The following is a 19,612-nucleotide window of genomic DNA, read 5'->3' as shown; positions in this document are numbered from 1 at the left end:
TTGCATTCCATTGCAAAGGGTGGGCCGTGTTTGAATAGTGGAGTGCAAGATAGGTGAAGCAGTAACTGCTTATGCTTCTTTGGAGGATAATGGAGGCGTGAGTTTGGAGGAGATGAGGAAGGAGAGATGGAGTACTGGACTTTGTCTTGTGATAGACTAGAAGAGCAGATAGCAAACCACTATCAGTGTCTGTCTGATCTGTTTTTTACATGACGTATTTTTACACTCTAATAATCCTTTTCACTTACTACTATGTTGCTGCTTATTTGAGTACCTGACTGTCTTGTTTGAGTGCCTCTAATTTAGTTTACAGGCATTAATTACTTAAATTCTTCAACAGAGTTCTGAGATAGGGCTGTTACAGCCTGCAGTTATGGGAACTGGAGCAGAGAAAGGACATATGTCTGGACCTAGATCCCATATTGAAAAAGTAGACTTTGCTCAGGTCTTTTGCAAATTGGTGTCTGACATTTTAGGATGTTAAAAGCTGAATTATTATGGTAAGAAGGAAAAAAGTTATGTAAGAACATTTTAAAAATCAATACCTACTGGTAACCTCTCTATATGTATGTGGCTATATACATGCATGTGTAGAATAATTTAAAAAAATATTATTTGTGGACAAGTATTGGTTTACCTGACTTAATTTTCTAAATTAATGTTTTAATACCTTATAGGAAATGGAAATAAAGCACAGAAAGGGTTCACGTAACTTTCTTGATAGTCCTGCAGGACATAAGTAATCATGAGACCACTGATGATGAACCATCTTGGGGCTTATGACAAGGACTCCTTTGAAAGTATTGCAGCTCACTGATACTGGGAGCAGCCCAGTTCTGTCTTGGTGGCAGGTCTCTCCCGTGTCTGAGTTAGACCATAACTTTACAGGCATTTGTCAAGATTGTTTTAAAACTCACTTATACCCCAGAAACTCATTTTCTCATATCTCACCTGAATATTTTGGGTTTGTTGTGAATTAAAGCCATTTGTTCTTGTCATTCCCAGTGGTCATGGAGAACAATTGACTGCTCTTATAGTTATGAAACCTTGTTGTGTATTAGAAAACAGTTGCCACACTTGGTCCTCTCAGGATAAACAATTATTTTGTCCTCAGCAATATGATGGTTGTTATTCATCCCTGGATTTTCCTGCAGTTTGTCAAAACTTTCTTGGAATAGCAAACAAAAGGGAGCACAATCATCACAGATTGTAGGTATTTACAGCAACTTTAATTCTATCCTTGTGCTTCCCGTCGTTTCCTACAGAAAAAAAATTAATTATAGCACAATAGTCTCCCACTATTACAATGTTATATTTCTTTCAGGCAGAGTCTCAGTGGAGATATATGGGATATGGCTTCTGGGGCACAGTAAGCTTTCAACATGTGTCCACTAACCCAAGCTGCTAGAGATAGGAAGAGAGGAGTCTGATGGTAGTGTTTCCTGGTGAGTAGGAAAGTGTAAATAAAGGATAAGCGTCAACATTTTCTTTATTTCTCTTTATCTGTTTGGAGTGGAGATTGTCTTGTGGCCACTGAATCACTGGGGTGTTGAACTGGTGGTGAGCCTAGCCCCAAACTGCTGGGCAGGCAGGACGGAGCTGTATCTCCAGGTAACTGTGCACCACCATAGCAAGTGAGATGAAGCACATGCTTCATCTTCCCAAGTTCACTCAGGGGAGATTAGCTTCTTGAAGTTATTTCCTGGCTTGTTGCCAGAAAACAGTTTCTCTTGATGTTATGCAGAAACTACACCTGATTTAAATGAATTGGCACTTGCAGTACATTTGGATTTGAGGTCATGCACAGTTCACAAATGACACATTTGTACCTTAAAAAATTGTGTTTATGTTTTAGGCTAAACCTGTTTATTGATCTATGTATAGATAGGAGTGGATCTGTTTGGGTTTTAAGTATGCCCAAATATTCATCCTGTTTGGAACTGATAATTCTGTTTCCTACCTGATAGGATGTTAAGTTTATTTTATCATCTAAGGTGTTGTCTTTCTAGATGTCCCTTTCTCATAACTGGTGATGTCAGTCAGAGACCCATGACAGGTGGAGGAGAAGTGGGGGATGGGCACAGAATTATCAAATTGCTAAACTGTTTCCAAAGATTGAAACGGCAGTTGTTTTGGAGGTTAAGAAATATTTATTTCCTGCTTTCACACCATCTGCTAAAGTGAAGTTTGATTTACCACAGACTTTTTCTGGGTGATGGACAGCCTGAACAAATCTCAGATGTCTGGGCTTTGAAAGTGAGTCAACTTTCCTATAGTGAGGAACATTCCATTTACTTCTTGGATAATAAAATTTCAGTTTCCAGCAAGACTGATGTTCTAGCAAAACCCTGGTACAGGCAGAATGTCTTTGGTTCGGTTTTCCTGTTTTCAGTGGGGATAGGTGGCAGAGCTCCATCCTGTTAGAGAACCAGTGTCTTTCAGAGCAGAGCACAAGCTGTGAAAGTAGAGATAATGGCCATGTTTAATGCCTGCTATGAAAGATACACAGTTCAGCATCCCTTAGAACAGAAAATGTTTATCGTATTAAAATACAGTCTGTCTTTCAGTCAACATATCTGTGAGATAAGGAAACCCTTATGACAGTGCAGCTTTAAAGCCATCTATACTTGACTATTTTGTCTTTTGGCCTGGGAATAATGTAGAGGTTGTAGATATTTCAATTTGTTATAACCAGAAACAAGATGCCAACATTGATTCCTGCAGAATAGTCAGCAGACTGTGGCTCTTGATGCTGTTTCCAGGAAGGCAAGCAATGCTTTTGCATCTTTGTCGTTCCTTTTCCTCTGATTTGGAGAGGAATTTGCTCCTGGAGTTACAAATAGAATCCAGCTGTGGAGTGGGACATGGGATTTCGTGCTCCTAGTAATTTAGTCCAATACCAGCCATCCATTTCTCTTAACCTTCACTTCTTCCTTTTGCCCAGACATAATGAACACTCAGCTAGCTTACCAAGTATTCTAAAGGATAGCAAAGCCAAATAATACGTGCATTTCACTGCATGGTAGGGCACGACAGAGGAGAAAACACAGGAACCTGAGGCTTCTGACTTTCAGTGTTGTTTCTGGTTATTGCATTAAGTGTTTCTTATGATTCTGAAGATTTCGCCCTGCCCATCATGAGTGCAGAATAAACAGGAAATGGAAACCCTGCAGTCAGAGGATACACCTGCCAAACGCTGGTTGAGCAGCTGCGGCCCTCACCCATGGCTGAGTGCAAAGCCAGAAATATCAAGGGCTAAGTACAGGCTGAGCACTGTTTCTCCTCAAAGGTTTGGAGGCTGAATGGTGAAAGAGAGGGAGGGAGAGAAGAAGGTGTAGTCACAGTTTGCCTGGCAGTCTGATGAGAGGTGTTGATCAGGAAGCTGCTTGCGTAGCGTGCAAACTGCCATTCTTTAGGAGCACGTGTTCTCCCTTGCTGTTATCAGTCTTACAGCTCCAGCTGGCACTTGCACAGCACAGGAAGATCAATTGTGTGACAAAGCAGTGAGTGTTATGTTCCCTTGGGGACTGTAGCAGATACAAGGATGGTCAAGACTGCCAAGGCGTCCAGCAGGTGGAGGTCGCTCAGGGATATCCTTGACCAGGGACATGGTTATACTGTTTGTATTCCTTGAGCGACAGCCGACAGCATTTGAAGTAACACAGCTGCCCTGGCAAAAGGCCAATTGCAGTGATTTGGCCAAATTATCAGTTGTCATTGGTTGCCATAGCACCTCAGACAGTCTGAAGAATGGTGCTGTTGCATGTCAGGGCGCAGACTTTGTAAAGCTGATGCTCAGGACTCTGGACTTTGGACCAGGCTGTCCAGATGTAAGGTATCGTAGAGCAACATTCTGGCCCTAAATACCTTTTTGTCCAGGGATAAACAGTCACTACTGTGCAGATTAGTGTTTCTGTGCATCAGGAACCTGTTTCCTGCCCAGGACCAAGAGAAGATAAAATTTGGTATTACAAGGGTTAAGTCACTTGCTGTAGGAGCCTTACCCTATCTTGGGAGCTGAATTAAGTGTTGCACTCAGAAACTTAGTTATAAAGGTTTGTGTGAGGGTTTGCTCACATACGCTTGGGGAACATCCTTCTTCTTGACTTGCTCTTTCACCTCCCACCCATTGAGATCTTTGTCTCAATTTGTGATTCATGTCTGATTCAGCCAAGTGGGTAGTAGACTTGGCAGCAAGAATCTCCTTAGCTTGAGGATTCCACAAACCTTTAATAAGGGGCAAAAGCATGGAAACAAGCTGCTGAAAGTATAAAGTAAGTGCCTTGTATGACAAATTCAGGGATTTTTGTTGTTGTTATTTGGAGTATTTTTGATTTAGCTATGGGAAAACCTTATGCCTTGCTTCCCTACACAGAACCTTTGTAGATATTTGAGTTATATTTCTCCCAACAAATAAGGGAAAATTGTCATGTATACTTCACTTTCTCCATGCTTTGTTAGGTGTTTTAAGTTTCTTCAAATATCAAATGATCCCAAGCCTAGGAGTTGTTATAGTCTGGACAATTAATCAAAATTCCATTACTTTTTTTTTTTTTTTAATTCCAATGAAAAGCTTTTACTATCTGCTTTGGATATTTTAGAAGTGTGCATGACTGTGTGTGTATATATATCTGTATACATTACTAGGAGAAACACCAAGGATAATTATACTTTGCTTACATTTGGCGTAAAAATGTCTGCTGTTTCAGGATCTGGATCTGACCAAATCAACTGCCTGCCTCTTTCAGATCTGCAAAGACAACTACACTAAGCCTCAAAATGAAAGAACTCAAAACCAGAGTCCCTTGGTAGGCAAATTTTGTTACTGTAACCGGAAAGATACTGTGTTGCTCAGCAACTCTCACTATCTTTTTTATTTTTAAATTTTTTTTAATATATATAACATCACTCAAATCCCCAGTTCTCTCCATGAGATGATGAGCTGTCCCAGAGCTGTACTCCCCTGAAAAAAATTAAACCCCTAATAACCATTGAAGCTGGCTGCTGTGAGGCTGCGCCCCTGGAAAAGTCATTAGTATGGGGGAAATTATGCTGATAACAACTTGTCTTGGTAGAGTATTGTGATTCTGACAAAGCAGTAGATACACTTCAGTTGCTAAAGTGTTGCGTGATTATGCTTTTTAATAGGTTGTAATTATAGGACTGTAGTTATTGATTACATTCACAGAGAGAAGCAAATCTAATAACGGTAATTAAATTAGGCTAGTAAATGTCTTAGTTATGGTTTGCTCAAAATTATCTCTTATGGAAGCTTTCTGTGGTAGTGGCAGGTATTGACTACATTGAAATAGGTGAAAACAAAGTTTTGTTTGGGCTAGGCTTAGTTCCATATTAAGATAATATGGTTAGTAGCTTTGGAACTACATTTAAGTTCTTTACCTATATAGGTCCAGTAAGTCAGGTCAAAGCCAATTCAAATAAAGTGACAAATACTAATGAAAACAGAGAACAGATCTGAATATGTTAATTTAATTGTCTCAATTATTAAATAATTGAATAAAATGGTATAGAGAATTAAGAAAACAAACTAGCTTTCAAACTGATTTCTGTTTTAATAAACTGCAATAAATAAAACAAGGGCTTTGTAGATAAAATTAACTCTGAGGGTTTTAAAAACATTTTCAGTTTAGTAATTATGTATACTATAGAAAGTAAAACTGTGGGCCAAGAATGCCAATGGTATCCTGGGGTGCATTAGAAAGAGCATTTGCCCGCAGGTCAAGGGAGGTGATCCTGGCCCGTGTACTCAGCCTTAGTGAGGCTGCATCTGGAGTGCTGTGTTCAGTTCTGTGCTCATCAGTACAAGAGAGACATGAGCTCCTTGAGCAGGTCCAGAGGAGGGCTATGTAGATGATTAGGAGACTGGACCATCTCTCATATGAGGGAAAGGCTGAGGGAACTGGGCCTTGAGAAGAACCTTGTTCAGCCTTGAGAAGACTGAGAGGAGACCTCATTAATGTCTGTAAGTATCTAAGGGAAGGTGTCAAGAGGAAGGATCCAGGCTCTTCCCTTGGTAGTGCCAAGCAATAGGACAAGAGGCAATGAGCAGAAACTGATGCACACGAAGTTCCACCTGAATGTAGGGAAGAACTTTTTTACTGTGCAGGTGACCATGCATTGGAACAGATTGCCCAGAGATGTCATGAAGTCTCCCTCATTGGAGATATATAAGAACCATCTGGATGCAATCCTGTGCCATGTGTTCTAGGATGACTCTGAGCAGAGAGGTTGGACAGATGACCTGCTGTGGTCCCTTCCAGTTTTACCCTTTTTGTGATTCTGTGAAGCAATGATAAAACTGTGTAAGATACACAGGGTTTAAAAGGAACAGTTATTAACAGAGAGTGACCACCTACTCACACTGTGACTTAGGACACCTCTGGGAGTAATATTACGGACCTCATGAGGATTTTTTGTGTCATTCAGAGTAATATTGGTGCAAGTGTGTGACAAGGAAGGAAAATGGAAGAGAATTGGGGGCAAAAAAACCCCTATCACAGCAGAAAAGTGAGCTACTGGAGAATGACTAATACTGTGCACAGATAAGTCATAACTGATACCCAGCTTAGTAATTCTTAGTTTAGGGCCCGGTTGCAGAAGGCAGTTCCAGCCACTGGTCTGATGGGTTCCCAGGTGTAACTTTTCCAGTCACTATTACTGTGGTTACTGTGCCCCGAAAGAGGCCAACACCCATCGCCTTCTCACGTACTTGCTGCTCTCTGTGTGCCAAGATCCCAGGCAAGGTGGTGCTCCAGTGCTTCTGCATTTTCAGCACAGGGCTCTTACAGGATTATTTTGAAATGCAAGTAGTTGCTTTTTGATAATTATAGTTTTCTGTACTCCTTGCAAGTCCCTGTGGAGGAACTTTGTTCCTTCTAAGAGTTAGTGAGACACTGAGTAGGCAGTGGCAACCAGCCTTATAGATCAGATTTCAGCCCCCATGTCCCAGAGTGGCAGAATTTAGCCTAAATGATGTAAAGACTTTAAGAGAACAGTAGATAATGATGACTGACAATTAAGTACTCTTTCTTAAAGCCTTTTAGGAAAAAAAAATTACAAAAAACCTTCTCATTTTCCTTTTGTTTCTTGCTGTCATAATAGCTCTCTGTAGGCTTGTGTAGGCTTTGTGCTAGTGCACAAAAAAAGACAACAGGGTCTCAGATAAAGAAACTGTTGAAATCTTCCTGGAAAAAAAAGATTCAAGGGTCATTGTTTACTGTAGTCTAGTAGAATTTCCATGAAGATTTACGAGCTCAGGCAAGAAACTAGTCCTCCACTGCTGCTGGTGGAATCATGAACTCTTTTAAAGACCCTGTTGATTCATGTTAATTTTGATGTTCTTTTGTTCTTTAGCTCACTATAGTTTCAAGTAGTGTGCTAGAACTATTAAAGCTGAATTACTTTCTTTTTCTGAAAAAAAGATTTTTCTTATACCCCCTCACTTACTAATTTACACATGATTGATGTTTTTAATTATTGTAATTGCTGAAAAGTAGTAAGTGAAACAAAATCTTGTGTATGTTACCTACTTGTCAAAGCTTGCCTGAGGGTAGTTACGTGTGTTTAAGGCATTCACAGAACTGAGATATTTGTTTTCTTTTCATTTTACCCTTAAATAAGGGAGATATTTTATTTTTCCACAGAACAGCAGGGGAAGGTTCAGGTCCCTATCCCCTGTTGCCTTTAGAGTGGCTCTCCTGTCCCTGAAGGGATTCATCATATGCTCAAAGAGATGCTGGTTGTTCTATACTGCCTGTAAAACAACAAAAGCAACCAAAAAAACTCCACCCAATTCAGGGAGTTTGCACTAATCTCTTCAGTGAGGTTGGCTATTAGGATGTTATAGCCCTTGTCCTGAAGTTGTGGGAGGGTTTCAGGAGAGCCTGGTAGTCTCTGGAGATTAATTCTTGGGGACAGTGAGGTCTGGAGTCAAAACCTCTTGAAATGGATTAAACACCTCCTAGTAATTTTAGTGGTTTTTGATTAGGCAAGTCCTACTGGTGTATTTGTGCAGGGTCCTTTCCAACTCGGCATATTCTGTGGTCATGGCTGTTCTGTTCCATACTAGTAACATATAAAGTTGTGCGCTCATCATGAGGAAAGGCCTGGAGAAAGCTTCTCACAGAAACCAGTAGCGCTCAGTTGCTGCTGCTCTTTGCTCTTTCTTAATGGTTAGACATGATGGCAGCAGCCACCATTACCCAGGGCTGAGTAGGCTGGGAATACTTCATCTGGCATCTTGCCTGGATATGGCATGCTAACATAATGCAAGTGTGCCACATGTGCAAGTGTGCACGGATGTATACTTCAAATCTGTGCTTCAAATTCAGAGAAGTGATTCAAAAGAGTAATTCAGATAACAGATCAATGTCAGATACCAAACCACAGTCCTTTTCGTGCATTGTGTCAGCATTGTTTGAATCGGTTCTCCCATTCTCTTCCCTGAATTTTTGTCCATTTGCTGCCAGGGATGCATTTACCATGTCAGCCTGTCACATGGGCTGAGCTGTTGGCAGGAAACTAGGTTTTCCCCTCTTTAGTGTTCCACACCTTTTATTGCTTAAGGAGGTTTATATGGTGTGTCAGTTATAATTCACATTCGAGTAATTTATATGCTGAATCTAAGAAGGTTAATACTTTTCATATTTGCCTCTTGACTCTTTTGGAATGCTTTCTTTTTTACTATTGGAAAACTCTTGAGTATATTGATCTCAAGAGGCATATAAAACAGCATCAGTGATGTCAAGAGCATCTGATTCAGGCAGTCATGAATGCAGATACAATACAGGGATATCTGAGTTTTCGTTGGGAATCTAGAAAAAATGAGGTCCTGGAGAAACCCAGGCAGAGCAAAAGATCATGGAAGACTGAGCAGGAATCTAGAAGAAACAGGTACTGAGAGAGATAAAGATTGCAAATACCAATGGACAGTGGTAGAAGCCCTCTTTGCCATTGCAGCATAAAACAGTGATTTGACAAGCACATAATACCATTGCTAACAAAGAAGAAGAAGAAATCTTGCTTTAGAAATAGAAGTGAGAAAGATTCCTCCTACAGCAGTCACAAAGTTTTCATCTTCCCACTCATACCACTGCTTCAACAGTATGCAGCTCTGCTTGCATCCTGGCAATTTGTATCCTGGTTGAGTTAGCTGGGAGAAGGGAAGTCGCAGCAGAGGAATATGCAACTGCTGAACCCCTGCTGATGGCAGCATGCTCCACAGCTTGGGTCTGAAAGCAGTCCTTTTTCTCCTAGCTTGAGCTTTATGCTTTCCCTGTCTTGAGGGGGGAAAAAGGTTTTGTGAAGAAATTATTTAAAATGTTTAAAAAAGTAAACAAAAATTGTCAGTGTCTATTTATTGGATGAGTAACTTAAACATACTCATCCAAGGCACCTGTAGCCTAAGCAGCCAAAGTCCACTTGAGCTGGGGCTGAATTTGGCCCATTGTCTCTCTTTCACACCCATAGTATAAATAAAAGCTTCAGCCTCTTAGAATTTGGTGGGAGGGAGGAGGTGGGAGAGCCACTGGAGTGTGGATGTTGCATTGACAGTTAGTTGATGTGCATTCCTTGAAAACCTGTGTTTCTCATTACTGCTGGATATAGTAGTATGACAAGTCATTGGGAAAGAGGATGCAGTTTGTTAAAAGTGGAACATTATGATGAATATATTTTGATCTTTATGGAAGGATTGTGGAGCAGAGCTGACTTCTGATTAAGGGATGGGGAAAAAGCAATGTTACCCTGAAAATTGGTATAGGATCTTCAAAAACTAAATCTTTAGCAGGAGTTACATTCAAAGGGGTCATTTTACTTCAGAGTGATGTTTACTTTCAATTATTCTTTAAATAAGTGGGAGCTGTGTCCTTCTGTGGTAGAAACAGCAAAGTAGACTAAAGGACTTTTGCTGTCACTTAAATCTGGCAAATAAACTATACAAAAATAATATATCTTTGCTGCTTGAATAACAATATTTACATTGCACTTTCTTCCAGAAGTCTATGGACATGTTTAAGTGGTGTACAAGAGTCTCTCATCCTCACTAAACAGCAGCTAGCTCTGCCATAGAGGCAAGTTGCTGTTTAGCACCATAAGGCTGCAGTTTGGAACAGCTTAAGGCAAATAATCTGAAATATGAAATCCAAATAATATAGCATATGAAAGGGTCATTTAAACCTGCAGAAGTTATTTATGAAATTGGAGTTTAGCTAGAGCTAGTAACAGCTGTGAAGTTCTATTAAGTACAACTGAGTCTCCATAATTCTCAAACATCCAGGATTTTCTCTGCTTTCTCTCATTGGCATCGTGTGTTTTCAAAAGTATTACTGATGCATGGGGCTCATATCTGACCAAGAGTGACTTCATTTTAGCTTGAACTCTGTTTGAAACCAAAGTAAGTTAAATAGGGAGAAGCAATGTTATTTCAGAGTAAGTATGCTCATATGGTGATTATATTGGTATGTCAGTTTAACTCAAAGGTTAACATGAAAATTCCTTGGGAAGACAAATCCTTAAAAGAAAGTTTGCTTGTGTCTGTGAGTTGACATATCATTTTAATACATTCTAAGATAGCTGCATGGTTTTGTCCTCACATGGTGACCACTGTTGCTAGAGGATACTTTTTAAAAAATGTTGTTTAAAGCGAACAAGTTTGGGGAAGTGTAGCCAGGTCAGAGTGGGACCTGCAGAGCAACATTTTGCCTGTGTATCATTGCCTGCAATGTCACTTTTCCTGTTTTTCACTTCTACAGGAGTACAGTGTAGAAGACAATAAAAATTAGGTATCCCAAGCACCTAAATAGTCAGATCAGTGTTCATATTGCATGAATAGACATGGTTGTTTTGAATGGGGATTTTTCAGGTGATGAGCTAGTACCTAAACTTATTTTCAGTGACATCAATGCCTCCCATTGATTTTGGTGAATTCCAGCTAGGCCATTGATAAGCACTTCTGTAAATGCAGCCTAATCCCCAACTATACTTGATCTCAGCAAAAACCCCTTAGCGCTAAATTGTCACACAAGAGTATCGTGCAGCTCTGTTTCTCTTCTCCAGCAGAGTATCGTGTTCTGGTGAATAAGGCTGCTCCCCTTGTCCGTAAAGCACGTCGGGATTCCTCAGAGTGTAACATGAATGCTGGTGGGCTGTGGTTCTCTCCCACCTGCATTTGAGTTCCACAGCATGAGACTTTTTCACTTTCTACTTTTTTTTTTTTCCTTTCTGCTTTTGTCACAGAGCACTCAGCTGCTCTTTGTGAGCAGCTGTTCTGTTTCCCTCTCTGCCTGCAGCAGTACCCAAACAGCTGCACCATGTACACCAAAGGTTGCCAGAGCAATGCCCAGCTTTGTTAAAAAGTAACAAGATTGGGAAAGAGGGGAGGGAGCAGGAAAATTTGTGACCTAGAGGAGATTCTGCAGCACAGGGTCAGTGTGTGCTGAGGGACCTGGGTGAGTTCCGCGTCCAACTAGAGATAGGTTTTCTATGTGTCTGTCACAGTAAGACTTACCTGCTGACTTGGAGAAAGCCGTTTATTGTGAGGTGATGCTGAAGTTCTCTGGGAAAGGAAGTGTTGCTGACAGCGGCAAGCAGCTTATGTGCATGTCTCATGGAAACTTAAATGTGCGTATATGTGCGTGTGTGTGTGTGTGTTTGTTCAACATCTGCTGTCCGCATACTGTGTGACTCAGACATGGAGAGAGTGAGGTGTGGCTAAGAACAGGCCTGTGACGTGCAGTATGACTTTTTTTTTTATTTCTTACAAGTAGCTTTCTTGTGCATGGCAGGGCGTTATCTTTATTTGTCCATTCTTGGGTTTGTGTGCATATTTTTCCAACAGTGCTCATAGTGTTTGCTTTGCGGTTCCACCTCTGAGCACTTACAAATTAGTGAGGAACAATTCAATGTGCATGAAGCAATGTGATACATTTGTGGCATGTCAGGATTTCAGCTTCTGCCCAACATAATGTTTCTTTTCTTTGATTTTCAGAAAAAGGCATGGCATACGATTAAAACCATGGTTAACTTACCAGTCATCAGCCCCTTCAAGAAACGCTACTCATGGGTGCAGCTGGCTGGGCATACAGGTGAGATGCATATCTTCGATGTGTTTGTCTCTGGACTGAGGATGGCAGCAGCGAGGAAAACAATGTTTCTCTGTTTCCTTCAGGTAAAAAGGAAGCAGCCAATATCACATAAATCTGTAAACTAGAACATCTTTCAGTTGTGTTGAGGATAGGGAAGAGGGAGTGATACACCTTAATAATGAGATGAGCAAGGAAGCAATGGTGAGACTCTGGGAAAGGGCCAGGCTCCCGATTCCTCCTTACAAGGTGATATGTGTAAAATACAGGTTAGAGGGAAACAAGAGGGACTGGGCAGTTAAAGCCCTAATCCATCTGTTGTCGTTCATTGTGGTATGAGATCATTTTTCTTGACTGAGTAGCCAATAGTTAGTTATCTAGTGGGAAGGATTACTGTTCATGTCTGTATGTGCTTCAGCCCTGGCAAGGACAGTGTTTCTAACACCAACCACAAACTCCTCATCTTAGTGTAGGTCTTTGGGTGAAAAACAAATGTGGTAAAAATTGACTTGCTGACCAGGTGTTTGCATTGTGAGCCCATCACTGTTCACTGTATGAGTGCAAGGAGCAGCTCAGTTGGCAGGTTTTAGTTTCATGTCTGTAGAAGTTGGTGAGTGTGCTCCTGATATAGGCTTTGTTTCGTTGGTAAGGCAAAAAACCAACAAAGGGAAGTCATCATGTTTGCATCTCTCATGCTTCATTTAATTCCTATACAGTGCTAGTGGGGGTTATTAGTACACATGTGGGCAGACACCTACGCTGCATCATGCTGTAATGCAGTACCTGAACCACCTCTTTATATGGTAATGCACTAATATGGTGCTCTTCAAAGCTGTGCTGAGGAATTTATTTAGCTCTAGAAATTGCCTAGCGGCATTTTGCACAGTGTTGTTGGTGAGGCTGACTTGAATCACACAGAGTGCCAAGATGACCCAGTCTTAGTGCAGATTTTATGACAGTGTATGGAGTTGGCTTGATCTGCATGGAGTGGTGTACTAGTCATGTAATCATAACCTTGTGGAGGCTTGTGTAGTAGGGTGGAAGAGGATGGTTAAGAGTTTACTAGAAGCTGATTAGGAGAGATATGGTTCTGGTTTCCTTTTAATAGTTTTCTGTGGTTGTGTTTAGTCCATCCTTTTTGCAGCTGTTCTTCTCTGATATGACAGGTTTTTTCTGACTAAAACCTGGGCCATCACCACTCTTACCCTTGTGCCGAAGCACTGCCAGTTCTAGAATTTGTTAGAGAAGAACTAGTTTGCAGTGGCTGAAGGATCCTGCTGTGATAAAAGTTGAGTGTTTTCCCCAGGATTAGCAAGGCTCCTACTGTGGTGCCCAGTTTGTTTCACGTAGATTAAAGGGTACCTCTGAATGAAATGTGTACTTTCCTCAGGTGTTATTGGCAGGCTACAAGACAGGAGGGTGTTTGGTCAGGAATCTCCACACATCTGGAGTCTACTTACTGCTAATCGTGGCCTATGCAGACTCATTTGTACTGGATACCATTCAGACACAGGACTGTAAAAAAGACAATTTCACTACAGACTGTACCTGCAGGGTATTAGCAGGCTTCCAGAGAAGAGGCAGTACCTGCAGGTAAACGCTTGCGCAGTCACTGTGTGTGTAGAAAGGGCAGTGCTTGGCTTCTGGCCTGTTCCTGGCTGTTTAAGGATCACTGATTGACTGCACTGCCTCTGTACGTGCACACTCAGCAGGTATAGATACCCTGTGCGAGGATTAAGGACAAAGCCAGTGCTGGCAGGGTTATGCAGCTTTAAAATAGCCTATCAGAGGATTAATGAATTCTGGCTTGTGGCTTCTTCCTGTGCATTTGAGTAAGTATAGTACTGTTTAATAACCTAGCAAAGACCTTTAGCTTGGAAAAAAAGCAAACACCAGCCCAATGGCCTGGAGCAGCTACACTCCTTAAAGCTATAAATTCTAACATGGGAATGTAGCCAAATGTACTTTTACTGCCAATGGCTGTTTGTCCTGTGTATTTTATATTTTATGAAAAGCATGTTATCTCTTGTATTCGGGGGAAATCTTTAACTGGTGCCATGAGGCTGAGGTAGATGAAGCTGGAGTGGTGGGGGAAGGTTTTTTTTTTTGCATGTCAATCTTGTCAGCACTTGTTTGATTTCTTTTTTTAGGGAGTTTTAAGGCAGCTGATAGTGGGAAGATTCTGAAACGCTTCTCAGAGAATGAAAAAGAGTGTTTTGAACGATTGATGAAAGACCCACTACGCTCCTGTGTCCCTTGCTTCCATGGTGTGGTGGAGAGAGATGGCGAGAGCTACATTCAGCTGGATGACTTGCTTACTGATTTTGAAGGGCCGAGTGTGATGGACTGCAAGATGGGGATCAGGTGGGGTAAATAAAAAAGAAAGTGCTTTCTAACCCGTGTGCATTTGAAGGAGGGAGAGATGTTGTCATACTCTGTGTGGAGGAGTGTGGTAACATTTTTGGATCCTTAGGATTCAGTACAGACAACCTATTGTTGTGGCAATTGCCTTGGACAGCTTGAGGGCAGTATGTCCCATTATTATCTGATTGTACATGGATTCTGGAAACTAACTGATCTATAGACTCACAAACTGTCCACATCAAGAAATTTTCAGGGGTGATTTAAGACAAAGTTTCTCTGCAGTGGCCTGATAATACAAGGGAAAAAAACTACAAGATTTATTCACTGACAGTTCACTGAATTTTTCTGTATGCAGTGTTTCAGAAAGCTGCACAAAGAGTAAAATTCCCATCTCCAAATGCAAATGACTGAATAGCAGCATGAGAGTCCATTTCCAGCTCTTGAATGAGTCTTTGTTTATATTGATCTTTTCTGTAAAGAGCTGTCCATCTGCTCATGATTGACCTGTGTTTTTCCCTACTCTGACATCTGAAGGTGTTGCTGTTACCTTGCCTGTGATTAAGAGGAAAACCTTAATAATATTATCTAAGCATAACAAATAGATAGGGATCTGTTGGGAGTCTGTAGTAACAGTGGAGAGGTATGAACTGTCATAGTAATCCTTTGGGTGTCAGCTCAGATGCTCAAGAGTTGTTGTCATAAATGAGTTCCTCTACTTACAGGAGTGCAGGTATTCCTTTTCAAATAGATGCAAAATTTTAAACGAATTGTCAGCTAAATCAGAGTAGAAATATGTAGCACTGGTATGTTCAGAAGGAAGAGGAGAAGGATTTGCAGCAGCACATATCAACACCTTCAGAGTAGGTGATGTTCTGGCAGTGAGTGACAGCGTCTCCTAAACGCCATCCTGATTTGTTACACTGTGATGAAGCAAGTAAACTCCAGGCACCTGACAAAGTTTAAGCTTCAGGAATCCAGTGAAATGTAGAGAACATGGGCAGTGCATTTCTAATGGTTACCAGATTAACGGATTGAGTGATAAGAGCAAAATATGGAAGGTTTGTGATCCTTCACCTTCCTGTTCTTAGTTACCTCTTCTGATTTGGAACTACTCAGATAATCTGCTTTACTCTTTAGTTTTTTACTATATGAAGAGTGATTCTTTCACTGTGATGCATTAAGTAAAACTTAAACTTTCTGAGGCCTAAAAGAATACTCATGACTGATATTAAAGCTTTTTTGAAGAGAGAGAATGCAGTAAGTCTTCAGAAGCCCTATTTGTTTTTGATTTTAAGTGATCTCTCCTAGCTGTCCTCTAAAAATACAGTTCTGTTTCATGTCACAGTAGGAATTCATCTTTCTCCTATTCTGTAACCAGAACATAACAATAACTTGTAACAGTAAGTAAAGGTGTAGTTAGAACAAGAAGTGAATGACAGTTTCTGATTCCTGCGGCTGTTTCACTAAATACATCTGCACAGTCATTACTCTGTGTTCTTTAGTTTCCCCATATGCAAAACTGGAGCAGTGATAACACAGACTTTTCTGGTCGATATTTTTTGAGACCAGTTTGTAAATTGTAAAAAGAAATGTTTGGGAAGTCCTTACAGTTTTGTTGGGATGGGATGTTTTTGTAGAACGTACCTGGAGGAAGAGTTGACTAAGGCACGAGAGAAACCAAAGCTGCGTAAGGACATGTACAAAAAAATGATTGAAGTGGATCCTCTTGCTCCCACGGCTGAAGAGAATGCCCAGCATGCAGTCACCAAACCCCGCTATATGCAGTGGAGGGAAACCATCAGCTCTAGTGCCAACCTGGGTTTCAGGATTGAAGGAATTAAGGTAATAGTTTCATTTCTACTTGTTCCTGGAGACCAAACTTTGCTTGATGTGCTGATTAATCAAAAAGCTAGTGCTAGTCCAAAGGATTATGTGAAAATGTACTAACTGAAACCATAGAGTTCACTGTAGTGCAGTTTTAAAGCATTCATTGTAATTGTAACAGAGCAGTTCAATGAATTTAAGCTTCAAGTACACATCAGGCGTACTTGAATCCACCACAGAGACCTTGCAGGAAGGCCTTAAGGAGGTACACAGTATAGATAGAATGAAAATGACACTGTTATAAGGAGGAATTCAGAACAGAGGAATTAACCGCCTCTCCCCAAGCAATTACTTTTTTTATCCAAGAATTATACATATTTATTTCAAGTGAATCACAGTAAAGTGGTTTTGTTGCAGTTACGTTTATTTGCAAGGCACGTTAAAAGCATTTGCTTAGATACTCTTGGGATCGAGAAAATTGCTTTTCCTTTTAAGTACATGACGATATCCAATATAGATGGAGCTGGAATAAAGCCAAAATAATCCAAAATAAATTTTTTCTATCAACAAAGTCTATCTGTTTGTTCTTGATAGATAAGTCTGTGCCCCTGTACCTTTCCTAGCATACTACCTTACAGCCACAAGAGAAGCTTGGCAATTTTGTTTCCTACCAATTAATTCTTCATACTAAATAGAATCATAGAATCATAGAATGGCCTAGGTTGGAAGGGACCTTTAAGATCATGTAACCCCCATGCTGTGGAACAGGAAAAAGTTGCTCAGATCTCCATCCAACCTGACCTTAAACAGTTCTAGGGATGGGGTATCCACGAGTTCTCTGGGCAGCCTGTTCTGTGCCTCACCAACCTCACAGTGAAGAATTTTTTCCTAATAACTAATCTAAACCTACTCTCAGTTTGAAGCCGTTCCCCTTTGTCCTATCACTATATGCTCTTGCAATAAGTCCCTCTCCATCTTTCTTATAGGTTCCCTTTAGGTACTGGAAGACCACAATTAGCTCACCCCAAAGCCTTCTCTTTTACAGCTGGATAAACCCAATTCTCTCAGCCTTTCCTCATAGGAGAGGGTGTTCCATCCCTTTAATTATCTTCGTGGCCCTCCTCTTTACTTGCTCCAACAGTTCTCTGTCCTTCCTGTGGTGGGGACCCCAGAACTGGGCGCAGTATTCTGGATGGGGTCTCACCAGAGCATAGAGGCAGAATCCCCTCCCTCCATCTGCTGGCCATGCTGCTTTTGATGCAGCCCAGGATACAATTGGCTTTCTGGGCTACAAGTGCGCATTTGTTGCCAGCTCACATCCAGCCTCTCACCTACCAGCACCCCCAGGTCCTTCTCAGTAGGACTGCTCTTCATCTGTTCATCCCCCAGCCTGGATTGATACCAGGGGTTGCCCTGACCCAGGTGCAGCACCTTGCACTTAAACCGCATGAGATACCAATGAGCCCACTTCTGGAGCTTGTCTAGGTCCCTCTGGGTGGCATCCTGTCCTTCAGGTGTGTCAACCACACCACTCAGCTTAGTGTCATCTGCAAATTTGCTGAGGGTGCACTCGATCCCTTTGTCTGTGTTCTCAATGAAGATATTAAATGACACTGGTCACAATACGGACCCCCGAGGACCATCAGTTGTCACTGATGTCCACTGGGACTTTGAGCCATTGACCACTACCCTCTGGATGCAACCATCCAACCCACTTTCTTTTCCATCTAACAGTCCACTCCTCAAATCCATCTCTCCAGTTTTGAGAGAAAGATGTTGTGGGGGACTATGTCAAAGGCTTTACAGAAGTCCAGATAAAAGACATCTGCAACCCTTCCCTTGTCCACTGATGTAGTCACTCCATCATAGAAGGCCAATAGGTTGGTCAGGCAGGACTTACCCTTGATGAAGCTGTGCTGGCTGTTTCGAATCACCTCCCTGTCCTCCATGTGTTGTGCTCCATGGCAGTGTCAGACACCTACCCAGAAGCCTTCTCTCAGAATATCACCCTGACTCAGTTACTTGAATGTTAGCACTTGCTGGAATCCAGAAATGTGTTTTCTGCTTGCATAGGCCTGTCACAGCCAGCCTTAAACTAGTTTGCTTGGGTTTAGATAGAGGTGTACTTGTAGCAGCAGAGAGCACGAGGAGGGCTGTCCAAACCCACTTGCACCCTGGGTGACTGCTTGTTACCTGAAACGCACGGCAGGACAGCAGTAAAGAAGCTAGTGTGGGTTACCCTGTGTGATGTCAGGATGTTCCCAGAGTATACACATTTAATTTAGGTCAATTAGGACATTGTAAATTGTAACCTAGATTAGTTTTGCTTCCATTTCACAATTCAAGCACATAGAAATAAGAAAGGTATAAAAGAGGGTGATGCTGATGGACAGAGGCTTTTAAAATACCCCCTTCTTCTCTGCTTCCCTCTGTTGTCTTCTCCCTTCCTTATTCACAGGTTCTCCTGCTGTGATAGAGGAACTGGGGCTTCCAGCTCATGGTGTGTTGGCCCTCTGTACTCTGTGCCACCCACTCCTGGCTGTTAGACACAGGCATCATCATACAGGAACTGTCTGAGTGGTAGATGGTCTGGCTTCAGTCCAGCCAAGACACAGGATCTTGTCTTGCCCTTTAGCCAACTAACGGTATTATCAAGATGCCTGTTTTATTCCTATACCACTTAGGTTTTTGTATACTCTGTGTAATGGAATTAGAAACCCAGATGATCTTGAGACCTTTAAGGTATGTCTTGGAAAGATAGTTGGTCAGTGTACATGTACAAATTATGCTGAATCCTGGAGAGTGACTGAGCTCAGGGAGCACGGGAGATTCAAAATGTCTCATGGCTTGTTCTTTGTGGTTTTGTTGGTTGTCAGAGATGGGTAGGAGCAGTATGGCACAAGACTTGAGTAATATTTCCCTCTGTGGAGACAATGCTCTAACTGTGCAAAACATGAATACTTAATCCTTGTTTAAGCACAGGAAATGCTTTGGAGTACTTCATTACATTACCTTTCCCTCTTTCTCCCTGTGCTGTTATGAGGAATGTAGGTGTCATTCTAATAATCACCACCGAGACTCGGGTTCGATTCCCGGTCAGGGCCACTCCCGGGCAGATGGAGCTCGTTAGCCCTTAAAGGCAACCCACCTACGTCCTAAGGACCTCGCTGCCACCGTCCAAGCTCGCTTGGCCCCGGCAGATGAACCTTAGGATTAAAGGGTGGGCTCAGTTCCGCGCACACTGTGTCTCACCTAAAAAAAATCCAATGCGCAGGCTGGAAGGTGTAAAGACCTTCCCCGGATCTTCGCTCGCGAAGACTGGC

General features: G+C 41.6%; 1 protein-coding gene across 2 annotated transcripts in view; it reads left to right on the top strand.

The window, feature by feature from the left end:
• ITPKA (inositol-trisphosphate 3-kinase A) overlaps positions 1-19,612 on the top strand; it is a 41,727-nt gene that overhangs the window by 13,075 nt on the left and 9,040 nt on the right. For both annotated transcript variants that reach the window (XM_050335531.1, XM_050335530.1), the window contains 3 exons: positions 12,008-12,104; positions 14,252-14,465; positions 16,103-16,307. In XM_050335531.1, coding sequence (XP_050191488.1) covers positions 12,008-12,104; positions 14,252-14,465; positions 16,103-16,307 — 516 coding nt within the window. The remainder of the gene's footprint in view (positions 1-12,007; positions 12,105-14,251; positions 14,466-16,102; positions 16,308-19,612) is intronic.

The sequence above is a fragment of the Myiozetetes cayanensis genome, unplaced genomic scaffold, assembly GCF_022539395.1.
Source record: "Myiozetetes cayanensis isolate MyiCay16 unplaced genomic scaffold, myiCay2020 scf6-25, whole genome shotgun sequence".
In the NCBI taxonomy this organism is placed as follows: domain Eukaryota; kingdom Metazoa; phylum Chordata; class Aves; order Passeriformes; family Tyrannidae; genus Myiozetetes; species Myiozetetes cayanensis.
Note: the sequence above shows the minus strand (reverse complement) of the source record. Positions and strands in the feature narration are given on the sequence as shown.